This window comes from Acartia tonsa, chromosome 8 (assembly GCF_053477335.1).
Source record: "Acartia tonsa isolate MP-2025a chromosome 8, ASM5347733v1, whole genome shotgun sequence".
NCBI classification, from domain to species: domain Eukaryota; kingdom Metazoa; phylum Arthropoda; class Copepoda; order Calanoida; family Acartiidae; genus Acartia; species Acartia tonsa.
The window spans coordinates 18,337,554-18,364,143 of NC_137267.1; the positions used below are offsets into that span (position 1 = coordinate 18,337,554).

At 32.8% G+C, this 26,590-nt stretch overlaps 1 protein-coding gene across 1 annotated transcript in view; it reads left to right on the forward strand.

Annotated features, from left to right (window-relative positions):
- The first annotated feature begins 677 nt into the window (after positions 1 to 677).
- The window catches only part of LOC145325441 (uncharacterized), a 32,214-nt gene continuing 6,301 nt past the window's right edge, over positions 678 to 26,590 (forward strand). Inside the window, exons 1-3 of the mRNA XM_080168419.1 lie at positions 678 to 725; positions 1,253 to 1,774; positions 7,137 to 7,210. Coding sequence (XP_080024545.1) covers positions 720 to 725; positions 1,253 to 1,774; positions 7,137 to 7,210 — 602 coding nt within the window. The 5' untranslated portion in view covers positions 678 to 719. The remainder of the gene's footprint in view (positions 726 to 1,252; positions 1,775 to 7,136; positions 7,211 to 26,590) is intronic.

Consider the following 26,590-nt stretch of genomic DNA (forward strand, 5'->3'; position numbering starts at 1 on the left):
TAGGAAGACATTTAAGCCAATAATTTTAATTGTTTGAAATGGATGGTACGATTATATGATACCTATATAGTAAATTAATGATCATATAAACATACTTAGCATACAAACAGCATATTTATAAAATAATAACCTATTTTTATTAATGGGAGGTGGGGAGGAGATCCGTTGAAAAATAGGACAGTAATAATAATTATTAATAGACCTAATTATCACTCTGATTATTTATACTCAATTACATAATAACAAAAATATAGATGATTATTATAGAGTGATTATTTCATGGATTATGAAACAAAAGCTAATATTGGCTATTTATTACAATAATTATTAATCTTTATAGCATATCAAATCGACAATGGAATCTGAATTTTAGAAATAAAATTATATTTAATTTTTATTATGTAATGAAGTGGATGTAAAGACTTTCTGTTAGTGATTAAAGAATTTATAGTATTTTATCAAATTTTTACAGGAATCTTAATTTTTTATTACATTAATTTTGGAAATTAAATAAATTTATCGTCCGTTGCATTATCCCTGAATTTGTTGATATTTTTATTTAAAAATCCATTTATGTTCTATCTAAAATTCATAAGTCTAGAACTATATGGTAGTAAATATCACTGCATTCTCGTTACACTTCAATAATTACTTAAATCTTTTTTTATGATAAAAAAACGGCATCGTCGCAGCTTTCAGTTCTAACAAATCAGTGGACAATGAAGGTAACAAATAATTCAAAGATCTATTTCGTGATTGATGTGAAAAGATTAATTTGATTAACATAAAAAAAACATGTTTTTAAAAATATGATATTATATAAGTTCATATTTGAAAAATAAATTTAGGCAATGACAGTCATGTCCTTATGTAGTGCAGTTGAAAATAAGATAAGGGGGAGGTTATCTTTGAATTAAAGTGATCAACCAAGGAACTTATTGCTAAGTCCTAACTAAGCATGATAAAAAAAATGGTCTTTTGACGGGCCATGACATTTCCCTACTCTGACAGGTGTCACATGATGGACATAATAACAGTAATTACCATTTTAGACTCGAACCCAACACCTCGTCGATGACTTGTAAGTTAAAAATGATGGACAGACAAAAAGACAGACAAACGGTTTGACGTGAGAAGAAAATATCAAAAACGAGATATATGATAGTATTAAAACAGAATATATTTTTTTATTGTGTAATAACATACTGTTCTCGTGTTTTACATGGATTTTTATGGTATTTTTTTTATTTAGGAGCTGATCCTAGCAAGTTTCTTAAGCCTAGCTTCAGGCGACCTCTCATTGGGCCACAACCCTCATGCCCACCCCCATGGAGGGCCCCCACCACCCCTGCATGTTTTTCGCCCAAGTCCCCCAGACTCTTTCTACCCCGAGCCCGCCCACTCACCATATCATCCTGCCCCCTACAGACATGGACCTCCACCCCCACCAGTCTTCCACTCTACTCCAGAGCCCTTCCATCATCCAGCTCCGACTCCCATTTTCCACTCTACCCCAGCTCCGCCCCTATTCCACCCAGAGCCTCTGCACCACCCCGCCCCAGTATTCCACTCCACCCCTGCCCCAATTTTTGACCCCCATCCCGACCATGGACCAATTGCCCATCTGCCAGCCCCTACCCCACTAACACCCCGTCATCCCCTGCCCGCCCCTCACCCTCGTCCAGCCCCCCTACCCCTGCACCATGGACCTGTACATCATGATGACCCCTACAGCTATGGACCACGCCCATTTGCCTATGAGTTTGGAGTCAAGGTTAGTTTTATTATTTTCCAAAAAATATAATTACAAAAAGTTTCAAAATACTTTACAACAGGTTTAAGCTTTAATTATTATTAAATTAATGAAAACATATTTATCAAAATTGCAATAGTAGTCAATCAAACGGGCGAAAAAAGGTGTACCTATATTACATACTTACTAATCTTGAAAACCTTTTTTGAACAATGTCAAAAAAATTCTAAAAACTAAAAATTGTCTCTCTCCAAAAAAATCTTTTAAACCAACAAAACTGAAAAAAAATTAAATAAATATGATATAAGAATGTCATTAGCCTGGAAACAATAGGCGATACGAATGCATGCGACTTTTAGAAGAGCCTCACTACTTTTTAGTATTCCATCTTGATTGATGTTAGCGTTTTTAATGATAAAGAAATCAAAACAATGAAAAATTAAATCAATAAATCATTATGAAACATTTGAACTAGAACAAAAAATAACAGTTTTATTAGAGAATTACATTCGCATTTAGTTACGAACTGAATTTTAATTTCCGATTGTGTACACAGTTTCCTCGGCGTTTCCTCATCCTTTCGCAATATTTACTACTTGCTACAAAAACTTTTAAAAAATCAAAAGTTTGAAAGTTTGAAAGTGTGAAGCTTTTTTAGCTAGTAGTAAATATTGAGATAGGATGAGGAAACACCAAGGAAACTGTGTACACATTCGGAAATTTAAATTCAGTTCATCCATTTAGTAGAGTAAAAAACTTTTGAAATTTGAAATTTGAGTGTTTATCGAAGGATCTCACTAACTGCTAAGCCAATCAGGTTCTCCTTTGCAGTGAAACTATGTATAGGTCAAGGAAAGGTTTTTAGCTATTTTTCATTTCTTTCTCGTTTTGCAAATGAAATTAAGTTTAGAAAGAGTCGCTAAATAAATGTTTTTCATTGTTAAAATCAGTTTATAAGCAATAGTGATACAATTGAGTTATGGTTATTAGACTCTGTCTATAAAAGTCTTATTTCTTGATAATTTTTAATATAATTTAAATGTTCAAACCTTACATATGTTTTTTCGCTTAATTATTTGTTGGTTGTAAACCCTTAAATCACCCTTCCCCCTCCCCACTGTAATTTAACTTTTGAAAGAACGTATTAAGAAACCCTGCGGTGAGCTCCAATATCTATCAGACTGTCTTAAACCTTAACAAATCCAACCTATCTTAAAATATTTTTGGTCTAGTTATAATTTAAGGGAAATTACCGTTGGTTGCTCTTAATTTCAAATCAGTGTCAAAAGTTTGGGTAACTTTGACTGAGATGTTTCGGAAGAAATTGGTAGGGCTAGGAGTTTCACAACTGTTTATTTGTGATTTAATCATTTAATCAAGGTAAATAACTGGTGCAGGGATCATAATGGATAAGACAATGGACGATGATTAACAAAATTATTTCGTCTGTAAACTTTAATTATGTTTTAACACTTCAAGTTTGTTACTAACCTATAAAAATTCAATAAAAGTACCAAATATGTTTTACTTAACGAATAATACTACGCGGTTATACAATAGTCCAACGCACGACATTCTGGTATTAAAAATTGCTCCGTTTTAAAAACCAATTGCAACTGCACCTCTAGAACAAAGTGGCACGGTAACCGAAGGAAGAAAATACGGCAGAGAAATGGCATAAAACCATACCTAATTTTAAAAAATACAAAAGGGGTGATGTATCCTTAATTAGTTTAGCATTTAGTCAAATATTAATAGACAACAAATTTATGTAATGGGATACAATAATGTAAAAAATGTTGTTTTGCGAACATAAAACAATTTTGCATCCATACTTTTCAAAGTGAAAATTTGATAGAGTAGTAGAAAACTTAGTTCAACTCTTCCTACAAAATTATAACTAGGAAATCAGTGAAAAAAATCCCCAACTTTTATTGCATTTCAACAGTTGAAGAAAAAGTAATTACAAGTTTCAACAAGGACAATTATATCCATAAGTAGCGAAGCAGAAAAAAACTAAATTTCTTACAGAAAAACGAACAAAAGTATCAGGATGTCTATTTGTTTGTAGAAAACAGTATCGGTAACAATTGGACCGATATTTTTCTCCTTTAGAGTGAAGCTTCTTATAGGTCCAGTAAAGGTTTATTAATTTTATGGAGGATGGTTTTTCCACCCTACCCAGAGAAAACAGAAAGAAAGACGGTAAAAAAAACTTGGTCAAAATTGGGGAGTTTTAAACAATGCACCCATTTTTATTGCATGTAACAACGGTCGAACGGTTGACTTATTTACCCTAATCACAAGGTAGCTGCGCTACCAAAAATCCATCAAACTCGGGGATTAATCTTATTTCTTGAACTTATTTAATATTGAAATTAGAACGAAATATTTAATCAATTTTTAATTTCTTACTAAACTTAAATGTATTTATTTTGATGGTTATTTAAAAGGTTTGCTTCAATCACTTGGTGCGTATGTCTGTATTTCTGTCTGTCAGTCTGTATTTATAAACTTTATCTACATGGATATAACGCCTGTTTTGTACTCTTAATTTTTATGGACTAAAACTTACCAGATAGAACATTTTCTAATATGACTTCAAAAAAGTCCAAAAACCGTGACAAACTTTATATCTTTAATGAACTGTAGACTTTAAATCAAGTTTCATGAAGAAAAATGTAAATTATCCATTTATGATAAGAATAACTTGACTTAACTAGATTGTACTTGGTTACAAAAAGTATTCAGATTTAACAAGTTTTTAACAAGCCTAACAAAGTGCATATGAAAAAATAATCAAACTAAAGATGTAGCAGTTAGTATATGAATAACTGTAGTGCTGATATGGAATGCGAAATTCGCTTTAATTCTCATTGTGGTCACCCTGTGTAGATACTATAAGTAGCTGAGCTGGTTTCCTTCATATATTAAAGCACCAGAAAATTGTTTTGTCGTATTTTAAAGAAGTTTGAGGAGGACTATTGGGCCCCAAAATCATATTTAAAATAAGACAAATGAGTTCTCTGTTGGGGCAAAATATTAAAAAAAAGACAGAAAGTCGGAAGGGGGGGGGGGGGTGTTATAGTTTTAGACATATTTCAAGCACGGTAGTTAGATTCAAGGGCTAAATATTTTTTTTATTTATATTGTAGAAAAGCTTTTCTATAAATAAATGACGTTCATTCCGTTCTATTTTAGAAGAAATTAATTTACATATGTTTGCAAATTATATGTTTATACATAATACTTTTCGTCTTAGATTTTTGGATCAAGTCTAAGACATGTTAAAGGTTATTAATCTCTTTAATCTTTTAAAGCTTAGCATCTCATAATGTTGTGTATGTATTATACCATTTCCAATGTCATTTTTGACTGAATGATTTTTTTTTGATATCAAAATCGCTGCTACTCTATCATGGTTAGTGTTCGTCTGTAATATTAGGAGTTAGAGCTAATCAAATAAGAAGGTTTCCAAAAGTGGACACGGTCTAACATTTTTGTTTATTTTACAAAACAAACAAATAATTAATGCCTTTTATGTGTTATACTTTTTCAACTATAATTACTTCTATTTACTAGAGAATCTATTTTTATTTTTTTATTTGTTTAGTTAGGTCTCGTAAACGGATGATCATTTTTAGGGAAGTTTTTGGGCAGGTTTCTAGCTATTTTGATAATAATCTTCTATTTTTATCTGAATGTCTGTCTACCCTTAACAATCTTTCTATCTCGCCTTTCTTATTTGAAGGTTTGTCTATCCTTTGAATTCCCAGTGGACTGCGACTCTTAACTTTGTAGCAGTTTGCTTCATACACAAATATGGGATATGATTTTAAAATTAAGTCTATTAAGTCTTTTTAAGTCTATGTGTGTTAAAAATATAATATCAAAAAGGACCAATACAGCTCTAAACTAAACTTTTTCGGCATATACCAATAATAATTTATTAACTTTTATCTTAAAGAAATTTTTACCTACATAATTAATATTCTAAACGATGGTTTTTAGGATTTTTTTATTGGCTACCTTCATCAAATGCTTTGTTAATATCATAAAATTTCAGTCATAAAAATAAGAAGAACTCATAGACAGATAGTAAGCAATGAAATTTAGAATATGTATCCAATTAGAAATGGCCTAGCTCTTACCATTTCCAACGGTCAAATTAAGTCATATACTAGCAGCTTATATTGACACAATAAAAACTGTCCCGAATTTGTATTAATTTTAGGAACACGACTCCAGTGACGTCATATTTTTCTTTCCCGAAAAAGGGAAGGGGGGAAGAAAATCTCTTCAAAAGAGATGGGGAAAACCCCCTTTTCTCCCATCACTTTTTTCTTTCCCCTTCCCTTTTTTTTCTTTCCCCCTTTCCTTTTTCGGGAAAGAAAAATATGACGTAACTGGAGTCGTGTTCCTCAAAATTAATACAAATTCGGGACAGTTTTTATTGTGTCCTTATATTGACCTTTCACAAATATTTTAGTTGTCTATTTTTTATGAACAGATAGAATCAAGTTTCCCTAAAATTTTACGTACATACAGACAGACGGTGAGAGGAAATTAAAACTCTAAATGCCACTAAAACTTTCCCTTACTTCCCTGGTCTTGAGTGAAGGGTAACTGTAGAGCTTGTAAACTAATGTACCCCCATTCTTTTAAACTACATATTATTTGTCCAACAATTACATAATTACAAAATTTTACGTACATACAGACAGACGGTGAGAGGAAATTAAAAATCTAAATGCCACTAAAACTTTCCCTTACTTCCCTGGTCTTGAGTGAAGGGTAACTGTAGAGCTTGTAAACTAATGTACCCCCATTCTTTTAAACTACATATTATTTGTCCAACAATTACATTTGTTCTGCTTATACAAGTTGTACTGGTCTTGTTTTCATTCTGCAAAGTTTTCAAGGTCTGAAAGAATCGTTTTATTAATTCAAAACGAAATTTGTTTTTCAATTTTTATTAATATAGCATCTTTATAATAATAAACTGATAGTTAGAAATAGAGTTTTATAAATTATATGAGTTGGTTCGTTCGTCCTTTCGCTAGCTACTTTCCAAAAGGTGCCATCTTATTGGCTGCTATTGAAGTTGTAAATCTTAAATCTATTGTAGTGACTGACTTTTTGACAGACTTTTTATAGGGGGACTTTTTTTTTATTATTTTAAGGATGTTTTCATAGTACTCTTAAAAAGGGTTTAAAACCTTACCAGGATAAACCTAAATATATTAGGAAATATATGTACAATAATCAAATTTAGCTGTTTTTAAGATCCTAAAGAACATACTTACAAACACATATTAAATATTTTTTATTTATAAGATTTTAAAAAATATTGTTTGAATTGACGTTTTTTTTTCATATTTAGGATCACTATTCTGGAGCTGACTTTGCTAAGAAAGAGATTCAGGATGGTAACGGTGTAGTTACAGGAGAATACAGGTAAAAAACTAGTTTTTATAACACGGATCCAAATTAAAGAATAATACAATGGATAAATAAAAAAAATAAACGAAAAGTTTAAACACTTCTTGTTTGAACCCTAAAGTTTATAAGCCAACGAATAAGGACACATATTTATGTAATTAAATGTCCAATGTCTATTATCTCCATGTTAAAACATGGTGTCATTATTACATGTTTGGCTGTAATTCTCAGGATATTTTTGTATGAATCTGTCTTTCTGTTTCTCTTTCTATCAGTGACTGTGTCTTTGCCGTTGTATGACTTCCAGTCGTGTATGTCTATATATTTTTTCTTCTATTTGTTTGTTTGTCTATTATCAAAGCTCTTTAAGTTTGACTGCCTCTGTACATAAATTCAGGGAGTAAGGGAGGGGACAATGGGCAATGAATTCAATATAGAGTTATCAAAGAAAGGGCATGAAATCCAGTTTAATCCAATAAATTTGTAGGAAATTATAAAGGGATTGTTAATTGAATAATAGATTTCCATAGTGTCATGTAAAGTGAAATCACAACTTGTATTTGATTAAATATATTTAGGTTTTTTGGTGTGATTTTTATAATACAAGATTATTGGACCCGGCCAGCTGCTAGCAAGAATATGACTGCCCCTTTTTATTCTGTTTATTTCCCTTGCCCCTCGCCCCCACCTCCCTTCTCTCTTCTCCCCGTCTGCTACATTCCAAACTAACACAACCAGTGTTTATTTCCCTTGCCCCCACTTCCCTTATCCCTTCTCCCAGTCTGCAATATTCAAAACATACATAACGAGTAGCGGCATTTCATGCGCAAGTACCCAAACTCAGTCAGAAACTGCTAAATTCTTGCACATTCCCTTTAAGTCAGTCCCCAAAGTCTGAGACCCCTAAAAATTGAATATTCGATCCTTTGTCCCCTCCCTTACTCCCTGACATAAATCCCTGTTTGGTTTTTGTTCATTTGCTGAATATCTGTCAGTATGTCCGTTTCTTTTGGTCAATTTATTACTTCTAATCAATTCAGCTGCCATATTAGTCAGGCTCTTAGCTATATTGTTCTGTACAGACAGACAAACATCCTAACCCAATTATATAAAAGGGACAACTTTATTTCGTTGCAATGAAGTTGAGAAAGAATTAAAAAGTATTACATTTACACGGCTCGTCAGCTTTTTAACGGTGATGTTTTATAATGGAATTAACTAGTAAAATTGACTGTGTAAAATCTTCTGTTTCGGTCATACTGCACAATTTTAGAAGCACAGCTATTTCACAATTAGAGCATTTTTGTAAGTCTGTATGTCCTAGATTTTTTTCTAAGTTTCTTTTCCTAGATATTATTTTTCTCTTATAAGGGGATACCCTCCCCCTAAATTCTTAAGTTTACAGGATGTCTGTCTGTTTGTGTATCTCGCTAACCGCTGAACCAATCGGGTTCTCCTTAACAGGGTATATTCTCATAGGTTCCGGAAAGGTTTATAACTATTTTGGGGAAGGGTACCTCCACCCTCCAAAGAGAAATCACAAAAAGTAATTTTTTTTTTAATTTATTGATTTAACAAAGAGAGTTCAATGAAACATAAACGTCAATCGCAACATAGACATATTAAAATATAAAAAAAAAACATTTAAAGTGCCACTAGAGGCATCTAGGGGCGTAGCCGCTAGTGCTACATATTGGAAAATCATATAACTTTATATTGATTTCTTGACCCCCCTTCCCAGGTTTACACTCCCCTAATATAACTATGTGCACGCCACTGCTTTAATTTAATAACCCATAAATACGCGTTGTCACTTTTTTATGCATTAATCATTATTTATCAAGTGCATGCACGTACATTTTTGTAACAAGGATCTAAAAATCCATGAAAGCAAAGAAATTATTTATGTGAAAACAATGTTTTAAGCTTTTGGCTTTTTTAATTTGTCAGGATCAATAAAATCGAACTGTTTCGATGCACTGTTCTTAAATTTTAAAGTCAACATTTTTAAAATTAAGTTTTGATCTAACAGAACGATTCTATCAAAAAAATCCTTCCTTTACCAAAAGTTCATTTTATATCAACACAAGTTTAATGTCAATTAAGTAACGTTCTGTCGATACTGTGTCAGCCATGGCCATCATAGCATACGAACGCACGGACACACATAAAAGAAAATCTTTGTTTTTTTTAATTATTACTATGTGGAGTGACAAGGAAATATTAACGCTTCGTTTAACAAATAAATATGAAATATTTAACTGAACTTAATGTTTTGTACAAAAAATCTGGTATACTAATGGATATAGGATATACGTGAATATATTGACAGGAGAAAATGTGTCGTCATTGTAGGTTGCTAATATGGACCTCATTTATCGGTCAGTTCATTATCGAGTATGAGAGGAGGGAAGTGGGTATTGCGAGTATTACTTTGTCAGAGTACATGAAAATCTAGTGCAACATCCAAGTAACAATATATCGATTGGGGTACAACAAAAATAGTATATCTCAAAAAACGCGCGGCTAGAGCTAACTACACAGTAAGAACACACTTCTTTGTAGAAAATATATTTCGCCTTATTCAAGCCTTCTCAATTCTATAAAATAATAACCATATTTGCAAAATTCCTCAAAAAACAACAAGCTTTATACTAGTTAAAATTAATACAAGTTTAACAAAAAACAAGTTAAAAATATTAAGTATTTTAAAAAAAGGAATTTTTTTAAACAAAATAAAATCCAAATCTTTTTACTTTGAAATATGGTGTACCTGATTGTTTGAGAGTTTATGTACAAATGAATTAATTATTGTAAAGGAAGGGGGGGGGGGGGGGAAGGGATAGTAGATGACAATTGGCGGTCAAACATTTCAACAATGGTAAGAATAGTATATTTTTATGAAATTTCGTATTCTTACCTTATTTCTAAAAAAATTCAGAAGTTTATTCAATCAACTTTAAGAAAATATAATGATGAAAAAAATCACACCCCATTTGCAAATGTCTGAGGACGCCACTGATTATAGCACTAAAAATTATATACATATACAAATGGACATTACAATATTTGATCTATAATTATTACTAATTAAACATTAATGATTATAAAAAAAGTATTACAAGGTGCGAAGTTGTTTTATAGTTGATTAAGTATGTTAGGCCGTCAGGAAATAACATTTCTTGTGAGGATTTGGATTTCTTTCATTGAGCCCTAACTCTTAACTGACTTTGTCTGTATGCATACTTTATTGCATCATCCTTTGTTGCCTTGGATTAAGAAATATTCAGGGTTCGGAAGCCGCGCTATCAGCCGCGCGGCTGCGGCTGCGGCTGCGGCTGATGTGGCTGAGGCTTATAGTTATGGAAGTGGCTGAGGCTTATAGTTATGGAAGTGGCTGAGGCTTATAGTTATGGAAGTGGCTGAGGCTTATAGTTATGGAAGTGGCTGAGGCTGAGAGTGGCTGAGGCTTAGTGCGGCTGAGAGTGGCTGCGGCTGAATGCGGCTGAGGCTTAATAAGAATTGGGGTGGCTGAGGCTTACAGTGGCTGAATTGGAATTTGCTTCGAGCGGCTGAGGCTTACAGTGGCTGAGGGTGGCTGAGGCTTACAGTGGCTGAAGGATTTGTGGCTGAGGCTGCGGCTTACTGAAAGCCGCGCGGCTCATAGCTGCTGCGGTTTACAGTGGCTGATTGGAAAATTAAGCCGCGCGGCTGAGTGAGGCTGAGGCTGAGAGTGGCTGATAACATAATTAAGCCTCGCGGCTGATTCTGAGGCTGCAGCTTACTGAAAGCCGTGCGGCTGAGGCTGTGGCTGAATTAAATTCAGCCGCGCAGCTGAATGCGGCTGCGGCTGAATACAATATTAAGCCTTGCGGCTGATTACAAAATAAGCTTTGCAGCTGAGGCTTCGGCTAAATTGGATTTTTTAAATGCATTCTAGGACATTTTTTGGAGAGTTGAGGGTGGTTAGGGGTTGTTAGAATAGGAGTGGAGGGAAGAGGGGGGAGGACAGCAGGATTTTTTCAAATGTTTGATTCAGAATTAGTACCCAAATTTTATACTGGTACCCAAAGTTTTATACTGGTACACAAAGTTTTATACTGGTACACAAAGTTTATTCTGGTACCCAAAGTTTTATTCTAGTTCCCAAAGTTTTATACTGGTACCCAAAATTATATAATAGTACTCAAATTTTATTCTGGTACCCAAAGTTTTATTCTAGTACCCAAAGTTTTATACTGGTACTCAAAGTTTTATACTGGTACCCAAAGTTTTAGTCTGGTACCCAAAGTTTTAGTCTGGTACCCAAAGTTTTATAATGGTACCCAAAGTTTTAGACTAGTACTCAAATTTTATTCTGGTACCCAAAGTTTTATACTGGTACCAAAAGTTTTATACTAGAACCCAAAGTTTTATACTGGTACCCAAATTTTACTGGTAACCAAAGTTTTATACTGGTACACAAAGTTTTATAATGGTACCCAAAGTTTTATACTGGTACTCAAAATTTTATACTGGTACCCAAAGTTTTATTCTGGTAACCCAAAGTTTTATACTGGTACCCAAAGTTTTATACTGGTACCCAAAATTTTATACTGGTACCCAAAGTTTTATACTGGTACCCAAAGTTTTATACTGGTACCCAAAATTATATACTAGTACTCAAATTTTATTCTGGTATCCAAAGTTTTATTCTAGTACCCAAAGTTTTATACTAGTACTCAATGTTTTATACTGGTACCCAAAGTTTTTATACAGGTACCCAAAGTTTTAGACTAGTACTCAAATTTTATTCAGGTACCCAAAGTTTTATGCTGGTACCAAAAGTTTTATACTAGAACCCAAAGTTTTATACTGGTACCCAAAGTTTTATACTGGTACCCAAAGTTTTAAACTGGTACCCAAAGTTTTATACTGGTACTAAAAATTTATACTGGTACCCAAAGTTTTTTACTGGTACCCAAAGTTTTATACTAGAACCCAAAGTTTTATACTGGTACCCAAAGTTTTATACTGGTACCCAAAGTTTTAAACTGGTTACCAAAGTTTTATACTGGTACTAAAAATTTATACTTGTACCCAAAGTTTTTTACTGGTAACCAAAGTTTTATACAGTTACCCAAATTTTATACTGGTACCCAAAGTTTTATACTGGTACCCAAAGTTTTATACAGTTACCCAAATTTTATACTGGTACCCAAATTTATACTGGTACCCAAAGTTTTATACTGGTACCCAAAGTTTTATACTGGTACCCAAAATTTTATACTAATACCTAAAATTTTGTTTTAATATTGGTACCCAAAGTTTTATACTGGTACCCAAATTTTATATTGGTACCCAAAGTTTTATACTGGTACCCAAAGTTTTATACTGGTACCCAAAATTTTATACTAATAGCCAAAAATTTATTCTGGTACCCAAAGTTTTATAATGGTACCCAAAGTTTCATACTGGTACCCAAAGTTTTATACTAATAGACAAAAATTTATTCTGATATCCAAAGTTTTATACTGGTAACCAAAGTTTTATACAAGTTTTTTAGCAGTAGGAATTTATTTCAACATCTTTAGTTATGATGCAGTACAAAGCCTATCATCTCCCAGACGACGAGCCAATGCGCTACATGTTGAGCCACGGTCAAGGGTTTCTATGACATTAACTCAAGGTCCAACAACCCTGGATAACTAAGGGGAATTATATCTTTCCTTTGCGCCTGTTTATGAGCCGAGGAACTTTTCATGTTGCACACCTAGCACCTAGGAACCATTTAATGTCTTCAGTTATAACGCAGTGTCTGGGCCAGATTCGAACCTATTACATGATGCGCTACTTGCTGAACCTTGGGGAACCAATTCTTTCCTTTTCTGTATTAGTTTAAGTAACATCTATCCAGCAACCAACTTTTTTTTATTGAACTACCTGCCTGAAAGTTTTATGGTAATGAGTTACGCCTGTTTATGAGCCAAGGAAATCCTCCTACTCCAACTTTACATGTTGCACACCTGCCATAGCAGCAGTAGGAACCATTTAATGTCTTCAGTTATAACGCAGTGTCTGGCCGAGATTCGAACCTATTACCTCCCTGATGACAAGCAGATGCGCTTCTTGTTGAACCTTGGATAATTAAGGGGAACCAATTCTTTCCAATTTAAGTGACATCTATCCAGCAACCAACTACCTGCCAGAAAGTCCTATGGTAATGAGTTACACCTGTTTATGAGCCAAGGAAATCCTTATACTCTAACTTTACATGTTGCATACCTGGCATAGCTGCAGTAGGAACCATTTAACGTCTTCAGTTTTCACGCAGTGTCTGGCCAAGATTCGAACCTATTACCTCCATGATGACAAGCAGATGCGCTACATGTAGAGCCATGGTACGCAGGTTACATTTGTCTTAAAAATAATCGTCTTTAAAATGCTTATCATATGTACACTTGCAATAAATGTATTACTAACTTACCTCTTATGAAAAATGTTTTTTTTTACAAAAGTGCTTTTTATTACAATTATTCATGGGTATAATTTTTATGACAAACTTTTTATGTCACATAATCTTAATGACAAATGTAATTATGAAGTTATTACAAAAAATACTAAACAATAGGTACTGGAAAAAGAAGAACTGAATTAAAATAATATTTTGGGGGGTAGGGTGATTTTTATTGGGTGGGGAGGGCCGGGGCGAGTAAATCCCATTTTTAATTTTGGGGTTATGTTTAATTTTTTTCTGGTAGTGTGATGGTACCCTCCCCCACAATAGTTGTAAACCTTCCCAGTACCTATAAGAAACTACCCTGAATAGGAGCACCATATCGGTTTAGTAGTTAGCAAGATCCTGTAGTACAAACAGATAGACAGACAAACAAACAGACAGACAAACAAACAGACAGACAAACAAACAGACATCATAATACTTAATGATCTAAAAATAAGACAAATTTTCATTTTGAAATATTGGAGCTTTTTGGTACGGTAACAGCTTTGAACCATCTATCATCCGGGTTCGAATCCCAGAAGAAAAAAAAATTGGGGGGGATGAAGGGGACTTTTATTAATTTTTTATGGGAAAATAGGGGGGAGTTTGGTTGAGTTTTTTTTTAAATTCAAAAACTTGGAAAAGGCAATTTAAAAAGTTTTCATTAGTTTAGTAGTTATCGAATTCCTAATCTACAGACAAAATAACTTAAAAGATTATTGGACCCGGCCAGCTGCTAGCAAGAATATGACTGCCCCTTTTTATTCTGTTTATTTCCCTTGCCCCCACCTCCTTTCTCCCTTCTACCCATCTGCTACATTCCAAACTAACACAACGAGTGTTTATTTCCCTTGCCCCCACTTCCCTTATCCCTTCTCCCCGTCTGCAATATTCAAAACATACATAACAAGTAGCAGCATTTCATGCGCAAGTCCCCAAACTCAGTCAGAAACTGCTAAATTCTTGCACATTCCCTTTAAGCCAGTCCCCAAAGTCTGAGACTCCTAAAAATTGAATATTTGATCCATTGTCCCCTCCCTTACTCCCTATGCACTAACCCTTAGAACATAGGTGTAAAGATATTTTATATTAAAATTTAGTTAATAATATTACAAATAAAGTAAGTTTACCTAGAACAAATCTCCTCTAATCTTTTTTTACACATTATATCCACCCTCCTTTTATAATTTTTTTTCAACTTGAGAGGAAAATAACTAAATATAAATGAGAGGAAACAAAAATTATTGTCCATTGTCCATAGCAGAATAAAAACTTTAATCACATTCAATTCTTGGTGGAATTGAACCAAGAACCTTTCCAACACACGACTGCCACACTAACCCCTAGACCAAAGGTGACAGAAATTTTGAAGAAAAATTTAGGTCTAAATATGACAATTATAATAGATTATTGGGTGCTAAATTTCATAGGTATAACTCTTATGTACATACTTTTAAAACCTGTTTTAATATGTAATGAGTTAATGGTTAAAGGATACTAGTGGCTGCGTCCCTAAAACCTCTAGGAATACTTAAGGGAAGCAAAAATAATTTATTTTGAGGGTCATCATTTTTTGGGAGGGAAAAGATACATTTCCCCAAAAAATTATAAACCTTCCCTGGATCAATAAGAAGCTTTACATTACCACTTTATATAATAGAACTAGCGGCTACGCCCCTAGAGGCCTCTAGGGGCACTTGAGGAGGAGAGAGTCGAATTTAGTAATTCAATTTCTTATTTTAGATTTTAAAAGAAAAAGTAAAAAAAATTTACGTTTGATGTTTGTTTTTCGTTGAACTCTCTTTCTAAAATTGAGAAATTTAAAAAAAATTTAATTTCTCTAGGGAGGGTGGTGGTACCCTCCCCAAAAATAGTTATAAACCTTCCCGGGAACTATGAGAAGCTACCCTGTAAAGGAGAACCCGATCAATTCAGCGGTTAGCGAGATCCTTCGCTACAAACAGACAAACACACAAACACACAGACAGACATCGTTCTACTTTGTATTATAGATATGTGGATATGTTGAAAAAAAGAAAATTTGTTAATAAAATTATGGACCTCATTTATTGGCCAGTTTATTTATATATCCCATAAGAGGGGAGAGATGGATTAAAGGGGGTGTATGGGGGTTATTGTTATTTTAGCCAGCTGAGATTATTTCTTTATCAGAGTACATGAAAATATGGACAATAAGAAACATTTTTTTTTATAATAATTGCAGTTTCGAAAAAAAATCAATTTTAGTAAGCATCTTTGTAAAATGAACAAAATCGGATGATATATGATAATCATTTAACTATTTCAATCTATCGAGTACATAAAGATTATGTAGATTTTTTTTGCATATTATACAGAACAATTTATTGCATTTTACAGACCTTTTTTTAACCAACTTTAAAAAGTAAAATACATCGCTGTTTAAATTTTTTTTGTTAGAAAACATATTAGGATAATTTGTGTTAGAAATAAACACACCCTCCCCCCTCCCCAAATCTTAATTTAATTATTTTCATTAATTTAAAATACTATGAAAAATGAAATATGTATAAATCTTTTTTTTGCATAACTTTTTCAGTGTCTCTCATCAACCACAAAGTATTAAATACATTTAAAATTGAAGAAATATCTAAGTAGGAGAAGCTTAATTATATAGAACAAGTATTGCGTACCTAAACGGAAAAATAATAGAGAAGCTACTATATAACTTGAGTATCACAAAAATTGATTGCCCCCTGTGAGGTTTGAACTCTTGGTCCCTAGTTTACAAGATGAGTGCTCTACCATTGAGCTTAATAGGCCACTTGTACAAGAAAAAAAATTTAAGATAATACAAATTCATAGTGAATATTAAGTAAATTCTGAAAAATTTGTATCTTTTAAAAACAATAAAATTAGGCAAACGTCCGTAGGGCAGTTACCCTATAAATAGTATTCAATAATATTCATAAGTATCAACGTTCAAAAACGTATTGCTCCTGGTGAAATTCGAACTTATAACCCCGGCATAACAGTGTAGAAGAACCGTGCGCTAACTGATTGCGCCACTGGAGCTCTTACATTACAGGTTCAAACTTTTTGTAGTTGTTCGAGATGGTAGTTTCTATGTTGTAATTTTTAAAAAAATTAAGATAAAATTTTTATAAAAGAATATAAAAAATTTAAATGTATAACATTTAAAAAAAAATACATCTAAAAAAATTATTTTTGGGCGATGGAAATGTCTGACCCCCACCCCAAAATTAGCTCAAAACCATCCAATGTCAATATATATATAACTAGCGGCTACGCCCCTAGAGGCCTCTAGGGGGCACTTGAGGAAGAGAGAGAGTCAAATTTAATAACCCAATTTCTTATTTTAAATTTAAAAAAATTTTTTTTTTGGGGGGGGGGGTGCCTCCCCCCTCATTTTTAATTTTAGTTTAAAAAATTTAAATTTTTTTTTTCTTTTGGGGGGGGGATTTTTAATTTTTTGGGGGGGTTGGGGGTGTCCCACCCCCAAAAAAATAGTTATAAACCTTCCCAGGACCTATGAGAAGCTACCCTGTTAAGGAGAACCCGGTCGGTTCAGCGGTTAGCGAGATCCTTCGGTACAGACACACAGATACACAGACACACAGACATCCTGTTACTTTAGTAAAAGGATTCCTGAGAAGGACAACATTGTCAGTTCAGTGGTTGCTGAGATCTTAAGCTTCAGACAGACAAAATTAAATGAAAATTAAGCCCCGCGGCTGAATTGACGGCTGAGGCTTGTACTAATTTAGTACCTGCGGCTGCGGCTGGGGCTTACAATATCTCAGCCGCGCGGCTGTGTCAAAGCTGCGGCTGAATTTAAAAAATTAAGCTGCGGCTGAGGCTGCGGCTTACAAATATCAAGCCGCGCGGCTGCGGCTGCGGCATAATCATAACTTTGCAGCTGCGGCTGAGGCTTTCTTGAAGCCGCGCGGCTGAGTGCGGCTGCGGCTTTAAATTATTAACAGCCGTTGGCTGAATGAGGCTTAGTGCGGCTGAGGCTTAATGTGGCTGAATTGGAGATTTGTGGCTGAGGCTTACAGTGGCTGAATGCGGCTGAGGCTTACAGTGGCTTATGTTTTCTTTAAGCCGCGCGGCTGCGACAAAGGCTGAGGCTTATTGGGTGGCTGAGGAAGCCGCGCGGCTGATTTTGAGGCTTCTCGTAAGCCGCGCGGCTGATGGTGGCTGAGGCTGAGGCTGCGGCTTCCGAACCCTGGAAATATTCATTACCAAGATAGTGATTATAAATAGATACATTTTCTTGGGTTCTATATGAGATAGACGACTTAAATTTGAATTGCATTTATTGTTAAATTCGTGTTGTCTATGACAGATTTTTGGTTCTTTTTGGCTTCGCTTCAAATAGGTCATACTGATTTGTATGTTATATTGCAATTAATCCATATCTAATTAGTAAATCATAGGGTAATAATGATTGTAATGAAACACAAAAAGAGTTGTTAATGATTAAAAAGGCATAATTGCTTATTAACCATTTTATGTTTTAATAGTCCAGCTCTTTTATAAAAACGCATAGCTACTCAATAAATAAGGTTTATACGTCAAAAGTAATGTATTATTATCAAGTTTCGGATAAAATATTCTTTAGCTCTACTTGTAATACTCTAATATTATTTTTACTATACAATTTGACTTTATATTGCTGCGCTTGTACTGAACTTGAATGTCTTTGCATAATATATGAGTTGAATTTAAACAACTAAAAAACCTCAAACATCCAAATTTGTTTGTATTTGCCTATTTGACACAAGTAAAAGAAAGTTTAATCTAGATATAAAACTTTATTCATGGGCTGATGAATAGGTTTTACAATTTTGGACTAATAAAATATTTTCGGATAGTGAATAAACAAGAATGATTATGGCCATAAGTAGCGCAGCATCTATAATCAACAACATTTGATATATTAATATAAAAATAGGAACTAAAAAGAGAAATATGAATCGTCATTTCCCATTTCATACACGTTACCCGATCACTTTATTTGACGAATGGTTTGTAATAAAAATCGCAAGCCCTAAGCATTGCAGACAAAAACGAACACTTATAGAGTAGCTATAACTGGCATACTGACAAACCTGGTTTACTTGTAATTAGCTTCACTACAAAATAAAGGTCGTCACACCTCTCCTGTCTGAATATACCTGGATTGAATTGAATCAATGCCAATGCTGTTTAAACCTTGGCTTTTGCAAAACTCACCAGAGAAAAAAGAAAACACAAATACTTGCATAAAATTGGTATGAAAAGCAAAAAAATAGCCCAAGACTTAAATCTAAAAACTAATTCCTAACGTTATCTGCAACCGTTAAATCACTTAGGAAGTTGTTTTAAAATTCAGGCAAATAGAACTTATTACTTTTTATTTTACACTAGCGATGCATCCCTAGCATCTAGGGAATCTTTCTTTAAAGGGGCAAGAAAGGGGCAAATTAATAGCTATATACCATCCCGATGCTTAAATCTGAAAATGAATTAAGTTCTGTAGTAATCGAAATCTAAAGTTTCAAACAAACAAAAAACCTTACAACTTTATACAATAGAATGTTATGTAATTAGTAATTATTTTTTTGTTATTTAACTTATCTTTTGACTTAATTTCTGAATATTTAAATAAACACACACTATTATAAGACTAGGGAAAGGGATATTGAGTGAGAGAATCTTCACACAAAAAATAGAAAAACTTATTGATTGACTGGTTGATATATGGACGGACAACTTTTAGATAAGTTAAGAATCATTGGTTCATAAAAAAAATTGAGAGTTAATCCCATTACGTTCCGGACAATCAGACAAACTAAGATATAGAGTAGCTTTACTGTAAATAAGAGATTAGAAGGGAACTGTGAATAATTTCAGAATATCTGTCCATAATAGCTTACGATAAACAAGCATAGAGGATAAGAATTCAGGTGTGATTTCATGTCCGCACTAGTATCACAATATTAGATTCATAAAGACCACAAATTATTACAAAAAAACACAAGGTACCTCTTCCCTTTACTTGAAGAGGGGGAGGAAACGAAACTAATAATTGTATCCAAACTTTAATACTTTATTTTTTACTAGCGGCTTCGCCCCTAGCCTCTAGAGGCTTGGGCCCCAAGAGGTTTGATCAAACCAACACAATGCCATCGAAGGTGATTTGACTTTTGTGTCAGAACCTGAATTGGGACATAGTGCATTTCATTAACCTAGGTTAGGTAACTTCATTTCACTTTTCAATAAAATCTAAAATGCAGCGGTTTTTGCAGGAGGTACCATTTTCTGTGAAAATTTTAGAGGAAAATTAAACAGTTTTTAGTTAATTTCTACTTCTATTTTCAACTGAAGAAAAAATCCTTTTGTGTATATACAGAATCATTGTTGTTACTTAATCTTATCAAAAAAAAAATTAAAAACTAACTCATAATAGCCGATTTTTCATTTTGTTCAATATGGGTAAAATAAAAATATTACCATCTCCAAAGGGTTAAAATCAAAATTTCAAAGCTCTAAATGTTGTTCATCGAAAATAAATAGCAGTTTATAAGGACTTTTTGCATCCATCTTCTCATTTAACAGGAAAAAAACCCAAAAATAGAATCTGTTTTTCAGTGTTGACATAAAAAAAGCATTTGATTAAAAATATAAATAATGATTTTTTAAAGAAGTGCTAAAAAGTAATATAAGACTATTCAACTTTACCTCTGACATTTAATTAGATGTAAAAAAAATCTATTTATTATAGCAGACAATTATAGTAATTTGTTTACAAAATTTTCACCAAAGAATTACTGATAAACCAAGGACTTATTAGATAGCATACTAAATGCTCCTTTGTAAAAAGATTATATAAAAAATGTATTCTATAAGAAAATCATGTTTTCAAATGGACATTTAAAATTATAGAGTAGCTTTTAAAAAGTAGAGTCTATTTAATCTTTAAAGAATTAAAATAAAGAATAAAAAAGTTTTTGAATTTATATTGACATATATATGACTAGCATGGCAGTATATAATTAGAAATGTAGATTATTTTATAAATAGTTCTGGTATAAACTCTCGAACTTAAAAAGTGTCGCTTAATATAAACTATGTTATTCAAAAGTTGGATTCGGTAGAAAATGTGATGGAAGGTTTTATTCTACTAACCTTTCTCTAACTGCTTTTACCTGGTCCTGGAATGATTTTAGAAATTTCCCCATCCCTTTGAATTAAAAGCTTCTAGATGCTAGTGGCACATCCCCTAGTTTTACAAAATATGATTAAAAACAATGTGTTTCTGTCCGACTTAATCCCAAATAAACATAATTTAGAAATAGTCACAATTTTAATAATGGATGTAGAATATACAATGATACATGGATATTATGACCAGGGGAAATTGTCGTCAATTAAGCTTGCTAACACGAAACCCATGTATTGGTCATTTTGTTCATCCAGAAAGAGGGGAGGATATAAATGTGGTAGAGGGGGAAATGTTAATTTAGCCTTATTACAGAACATGAAAATCCAAATAATAATATATCCATTATTAGTAGCGAAGCTACTCTATAATTCCAATGTCTGTTTATCTTTTTTATATTTTTTAAAACTGGTTTACTTTAGCAATGTATATAGAATACATGTATATATTAACAAGGGAAAATTTGTCGCCAATTTAGCTAGCTAATATGTACTTCGTTTATTATAGTTTGTTCATCCAGGGGGTGGATTGGGGTATTGTAACTTTAGCTGGCCGTGAGAATTACTTTATTAGAGTACACGAAAATCTGGTGCAACATCTGCACATGGTAGAGAAAGGTACGAATCTTAGCCTAAACAAATTTCATAACTAAAGACAAAATAAAGACCTACTGCTGCTCTGTCAGATGAGCGGTATTTATAGTAAAAGTAGGGGAAATGCCTTCTCTCAAAAACAAGTGCAACCCATAAACATGATTATTTTGGAAAAAGGGTATGTTACAATATAGTCTGCAATATTTTTGATCATAAGCATGCAGAAGGGGATGTATACAACCCCATGAAACAACATTTTATTAAGAACTGCATTTCCCTTTTATCACCCTTGAAAAGAGAGAGAAAGAGAAACAAAGAGAGAGAGGGAGATTGGTTGAGAGAGATAGAAAGAGAGGGAGCATAAGAGAGCGTGAGTTAGAAAGACAATTTTACCTATAAAATAGACATTAAACATTCAATCTTGTCATTCTAATATACATACAGTACTAAGGTTTTTTGTCTGTATCCAAAATTCTCGGAAATCGCTGGTCCAACTTGGTTGCACTTTTATTTTGGTGTGGTTTTAGACTATTTTCAAGATCAATATCTCCCTATAGTCAAAGGGTAAAACAACTCATGGATCTAAAGGGATAAGACAAAGGCCAATAAATTGATGTACATCCCCAATATTGAAACACAAAACTACCTTCTTTGGAGCTTCAGATTAGTGGTTGAAACGTTTCAACAGTCAACTTAATAAACTAACCAATTAAAAAAGTCCTCAAAGTTGTAAAACCAACGAATAAGAAACATAATTGTAAAACTTTAAGGACTAGTGTAATAAACATTGGTATCTCTCACTCTGGGAACAGCTAGTCACTTGAAGCTACTCTTTAATTTGAAATGTCCGTTTCAAAACATGATTTTCTCATAGAATACAAATTTTTAAAGGAGCATTTAGTATGTTATCCAATAAGACCTTGGTTTATCAGTAATGCTCTGATGAGAATTTCCATAAGAAAATTCATTTTAATTGGCTGCTATACTAAATTGACTTTTTTTTACATCTATTTCAATGTCAGAGGTAAAGACTGAATAGTCTGTATTACTTTTTAGCACTTTTAAAAAATAATTTTTTTATAGTTTTTTATCAAATGCTTTTTTTATGTCAACACTGAAAAAATAGATTCTATTTTTGGTTTTTTCCCCTGTTAAATAAGAAGATGGATGCAAAAAGTCCTTATAAACTGCTATTTATTTTCGATGAACAACATTTTAGAGCTTTGAAATTTTGATTTTAACCCTTTGGAGATGGTAATATTTTTATTTTACCCATATTGAACAAAATAAAAAATCGGCTATTATGGGTTAGTTTTTAAATTTTTTTTTGGATAAGATTAAGTAACAACAATGATTCTGTATATACACAAAAGGATTTTTTCTTCAGTTGAAAATAGAAGTAGAAATTAACTAAAAACTGTTTAATTTTCCTCTAAAATTTTCACAAAAAATGGTACCTCCTGCAAAAACCGCTGCAATTTAGATTTTATTGAAAAGTGAAATGAAGTTACCTAACCTAGGGTAATGAAATGCACTATGTCCAAATTCAGGTTCTGACACAAAAGTCAAATCACCTCCGATGGCATTGTGCCAAATTTTCGTATTTTAGATTTAAAATAAGAATGTAAAAAAAAAAAATTCTTTCGGGGGGGGGGAATTTTTTTTTTTTTGGGGGGAGAGGGGGGGTAGTCCACCACACTATTTTAGTTTTAGTTTTAAAAAGAAAGAAAAACATTTTTTTGGGGGGTATTTTTCATTTTTTAGGGGGGTTGGCGGTGCCCCACTCCCAATGAAAATAGTTATGAACCTTCCCGGGACCTATGAGTTAAGGAGAACCCGATCGGTTCAGCGGTTAGCGAGATCCTTCGCTACAAACAAACAGACAGACAGACATCGTTCTACTTTGTATTAGAGATTTATTTCTTTATTAAATCCTGGCTGGAATCAACTTGTAGTGTCCAAACTTTTTAATTAATTTTCAAGTAATTTTGTTTATCATCATCAGGGATGTTTAGTTTACTTATCCCTAAAAATCCATGCTTTTCCTTACTAACATCATTAAACACGTCCCTGAATCAATTTGCTATTGTGTGTTTGGGCGCTTGTGCAGAGGGAGAGGACATTGAGCTGTTTATTACACTATTCCCCAGAGTTTTATGATACCCTTTTTTCTTCGTTGACTTATCATTTTGGGAACTTTTATTATATTAGTTGGTTCATTTAGTTGATTGTCCAAACGTATTAACCACTAATTGTAATCTACAGAAAGGGTAATTTTCAGTACCATTGTTGGTGATAATAATTCATCAGCCATTGCCTTATCCCTATAGATCTCTGGGGATTGTGTGTTCTTATACGGAAGTGAATAAACACCAAGAATTTAATTTGATTGTCACGCAACAAAGCATTCAGGTTCAACATAGTAGGGCAAGTAAACTAGGTATCAATTTGATTTCAACTGCTGATATGCTGCTTTTGTATAACAAGCAGGGATCTAAAGAGATAAGACAATGGCCGATAAATTGATTTCTCGTATTCATTCGAATCCGGTGGATAGGAACCGGTTCTCATCCATACGAAAAAACTATGTCTAGCATCGTATTATATCCAGCTTTCTACGAATATAGAAATGTACAATCATAAGATTAAAACTAGTTTTTTTAGCCGGTAACTTCGTCACCTCGGGGCTAAAAAAACTAGTTTTAATCTCATAATTGTACATTCTATATCCGCGGAAAGCCGTTTATAATACGATGCGAGAAATAACTATTACATCTCCGATGGTGATACACAAAATTACCTCCCCTGTAGATGAAAATTAGTAGTTGAAACGTTTGAACACTTATCGTAATGAAACAACCAATCAAAATTCAAAAAGTCCCCAATGTTGTTAAGTCAACGAATAAGAAAATTCTATTATATAACTTTGGGGACAATTGTAATAAACAGCCCATTGTCCCCTCTCTATTTGATAGTAAGCCTTTGCATAATAGTATTAAGTTTTAAATAGCGCATTTAAAAGTGTAGATAAAAAAAAGTCTGTTCGTTCGTCCGCCAATCTATTTCCTAAATACTAAATAGTAACATATTTGATGCTACTCTACTGTTGGAATTTTCTCAACAAAAATTTGGAAACATAATTTACAGAAATTTGTCCCTAAACTGATAATGCTCCTATTGTATTTGAAATAAGTGTTAGATAATAGATTACCGGATATTAATCGGCTTCGAAGCTATACTGAAAATTTATTTATTTTTCTCCAATTTAATAGTGCTGATTTATACCAGAAAATGAATTAAAATTGCATGCAATAATGCAATTAAAATTATACTTTTTGAGGTAAACCAATTTTTATACGACCTTGAAATTAAATTGAAACATTTAAAATTTTTAATCATTTAACAATTTAATATTGCAGTACTAGTATTTCTTTATAGAATTAAATAATGCTTCACCCTAGCTTCTAGAGAGAATGGAAAGTAGTAACTAACCTTCAAGCACGATAATTCAATGCTCAGGAGTGTTTCCAAGATAAGACATTCTAGAGATCTTTAGCTTCATTCAAAAAACTCTTTTTATAAATAAGAATATTGTTGCCAAAATTAATTTTAGCGTCTGCGGATAACTAAAGCAGTATACTATGAGAAAGGCAGCAAATTCATTGGCTAAGTACAACTGAGATGAGTTGTAAGGATCTTACACCAGATTTTTATGTTCTCTAATAAGGTGAAACTCGTAGAGGGCTAAAATAACGATTGCCCCCTTCTATCTCCTTTATCCCATCTCCTAAGGTAATAGTGGATGAACGAGGGTTCAATAATAGAGTTCCATGTTAGCACTCTAAATTGACAACAATTTCCCCTGTCATAACTTAAAACTGCTGTAAATTTGTTTCTTTAAAGTTTTTCTTGCTGAGAGCGGATAGCAACATCAAAAATTAATTTTAAAAAAATCATGTTTACTGTTATTCAATAATAAAAATAATAATTGTATCAGCATCATGCATAAAAATATAGATTATTTTCATGATTATGAATGATAATTAAAACTGATAGATTAATACAAAGACAAGAAAAAAAAGTTAGCAAAACAATATGTAAAAAAAATCATTTAATGTAATTAGATTTAGCTCTGCTCAAAGGTCAGAATAATGAGAAGCAAAAATACAATGTTTTTTTTAATATACATGCTGAAAAATCAATTCAAAATATGAAGGGGGAGGGGGTGGAGGTTGTATTTTTTTTACATTAGGTTAGGTTACATTGGGTACATGGTTGCCCGTAGGGTAAGGTCCAACAAAATGGATTATTCATATCAAATAAACTACCCCCCCCCCCCCTCTTTTATTTCAATCGCTAGGTACCTTGGGGAAAAGCACTAAATTAACTTAAAAGTACAGATACTTATCTGAGGAATCACAACAGAAAGTAGTTATGGCCGAGTAAATCTTATCACATTTATAAATTACAGACATACCTTGTTAGTCATAGAGTAGATTCACCTAATCTAAAACTAAATCTAATCTAAAACTGTATTGGCTATTATAGATGTTTATTATTGAATTATAAATTATTCTGTTGGTAAATTTCTGGCAAGATTAATCAATAAAATCAATCGTTTTGTGTACAGAAAACCTTTCTTGAGAGTGACCTACCTATGCTCAAAATAGCCTTAAACATACCCTGGACCAATACCCATCTTTCTCAAATTTGAATGCTTAGCGTTAACAGCATTTTACAATACAGTAAAAAACTTTTATTAAAAATTCCAATTGCTTCTTGTTTTATATAATTTAAAGAAGGTGTCTTAACTTTTATTTTTATAGCTAGTCGGTTTTTTTAGTAAGTAGTAGATGTAAAATTTTCCATAGAATTTAAACATGCAATCGTTTTTTTGTAGACCTCTTTTTTTAAAGTAATTTAAGTTTTTAAAAAATCAAGTCGGTTTTAAGGTACTGTTTTTGTTTATAATGGCAATTTTCTTCTTTTTTTTTGTTGCGTTTTAGTACCTTAAAACCAACTTAATTTTTTAAAACTTAAATTATTTTAAAAATAGGAGGTCTACAAAAAAAAACGATTGCATATCTAAATTCTATGGAAAATTTTACATCTAC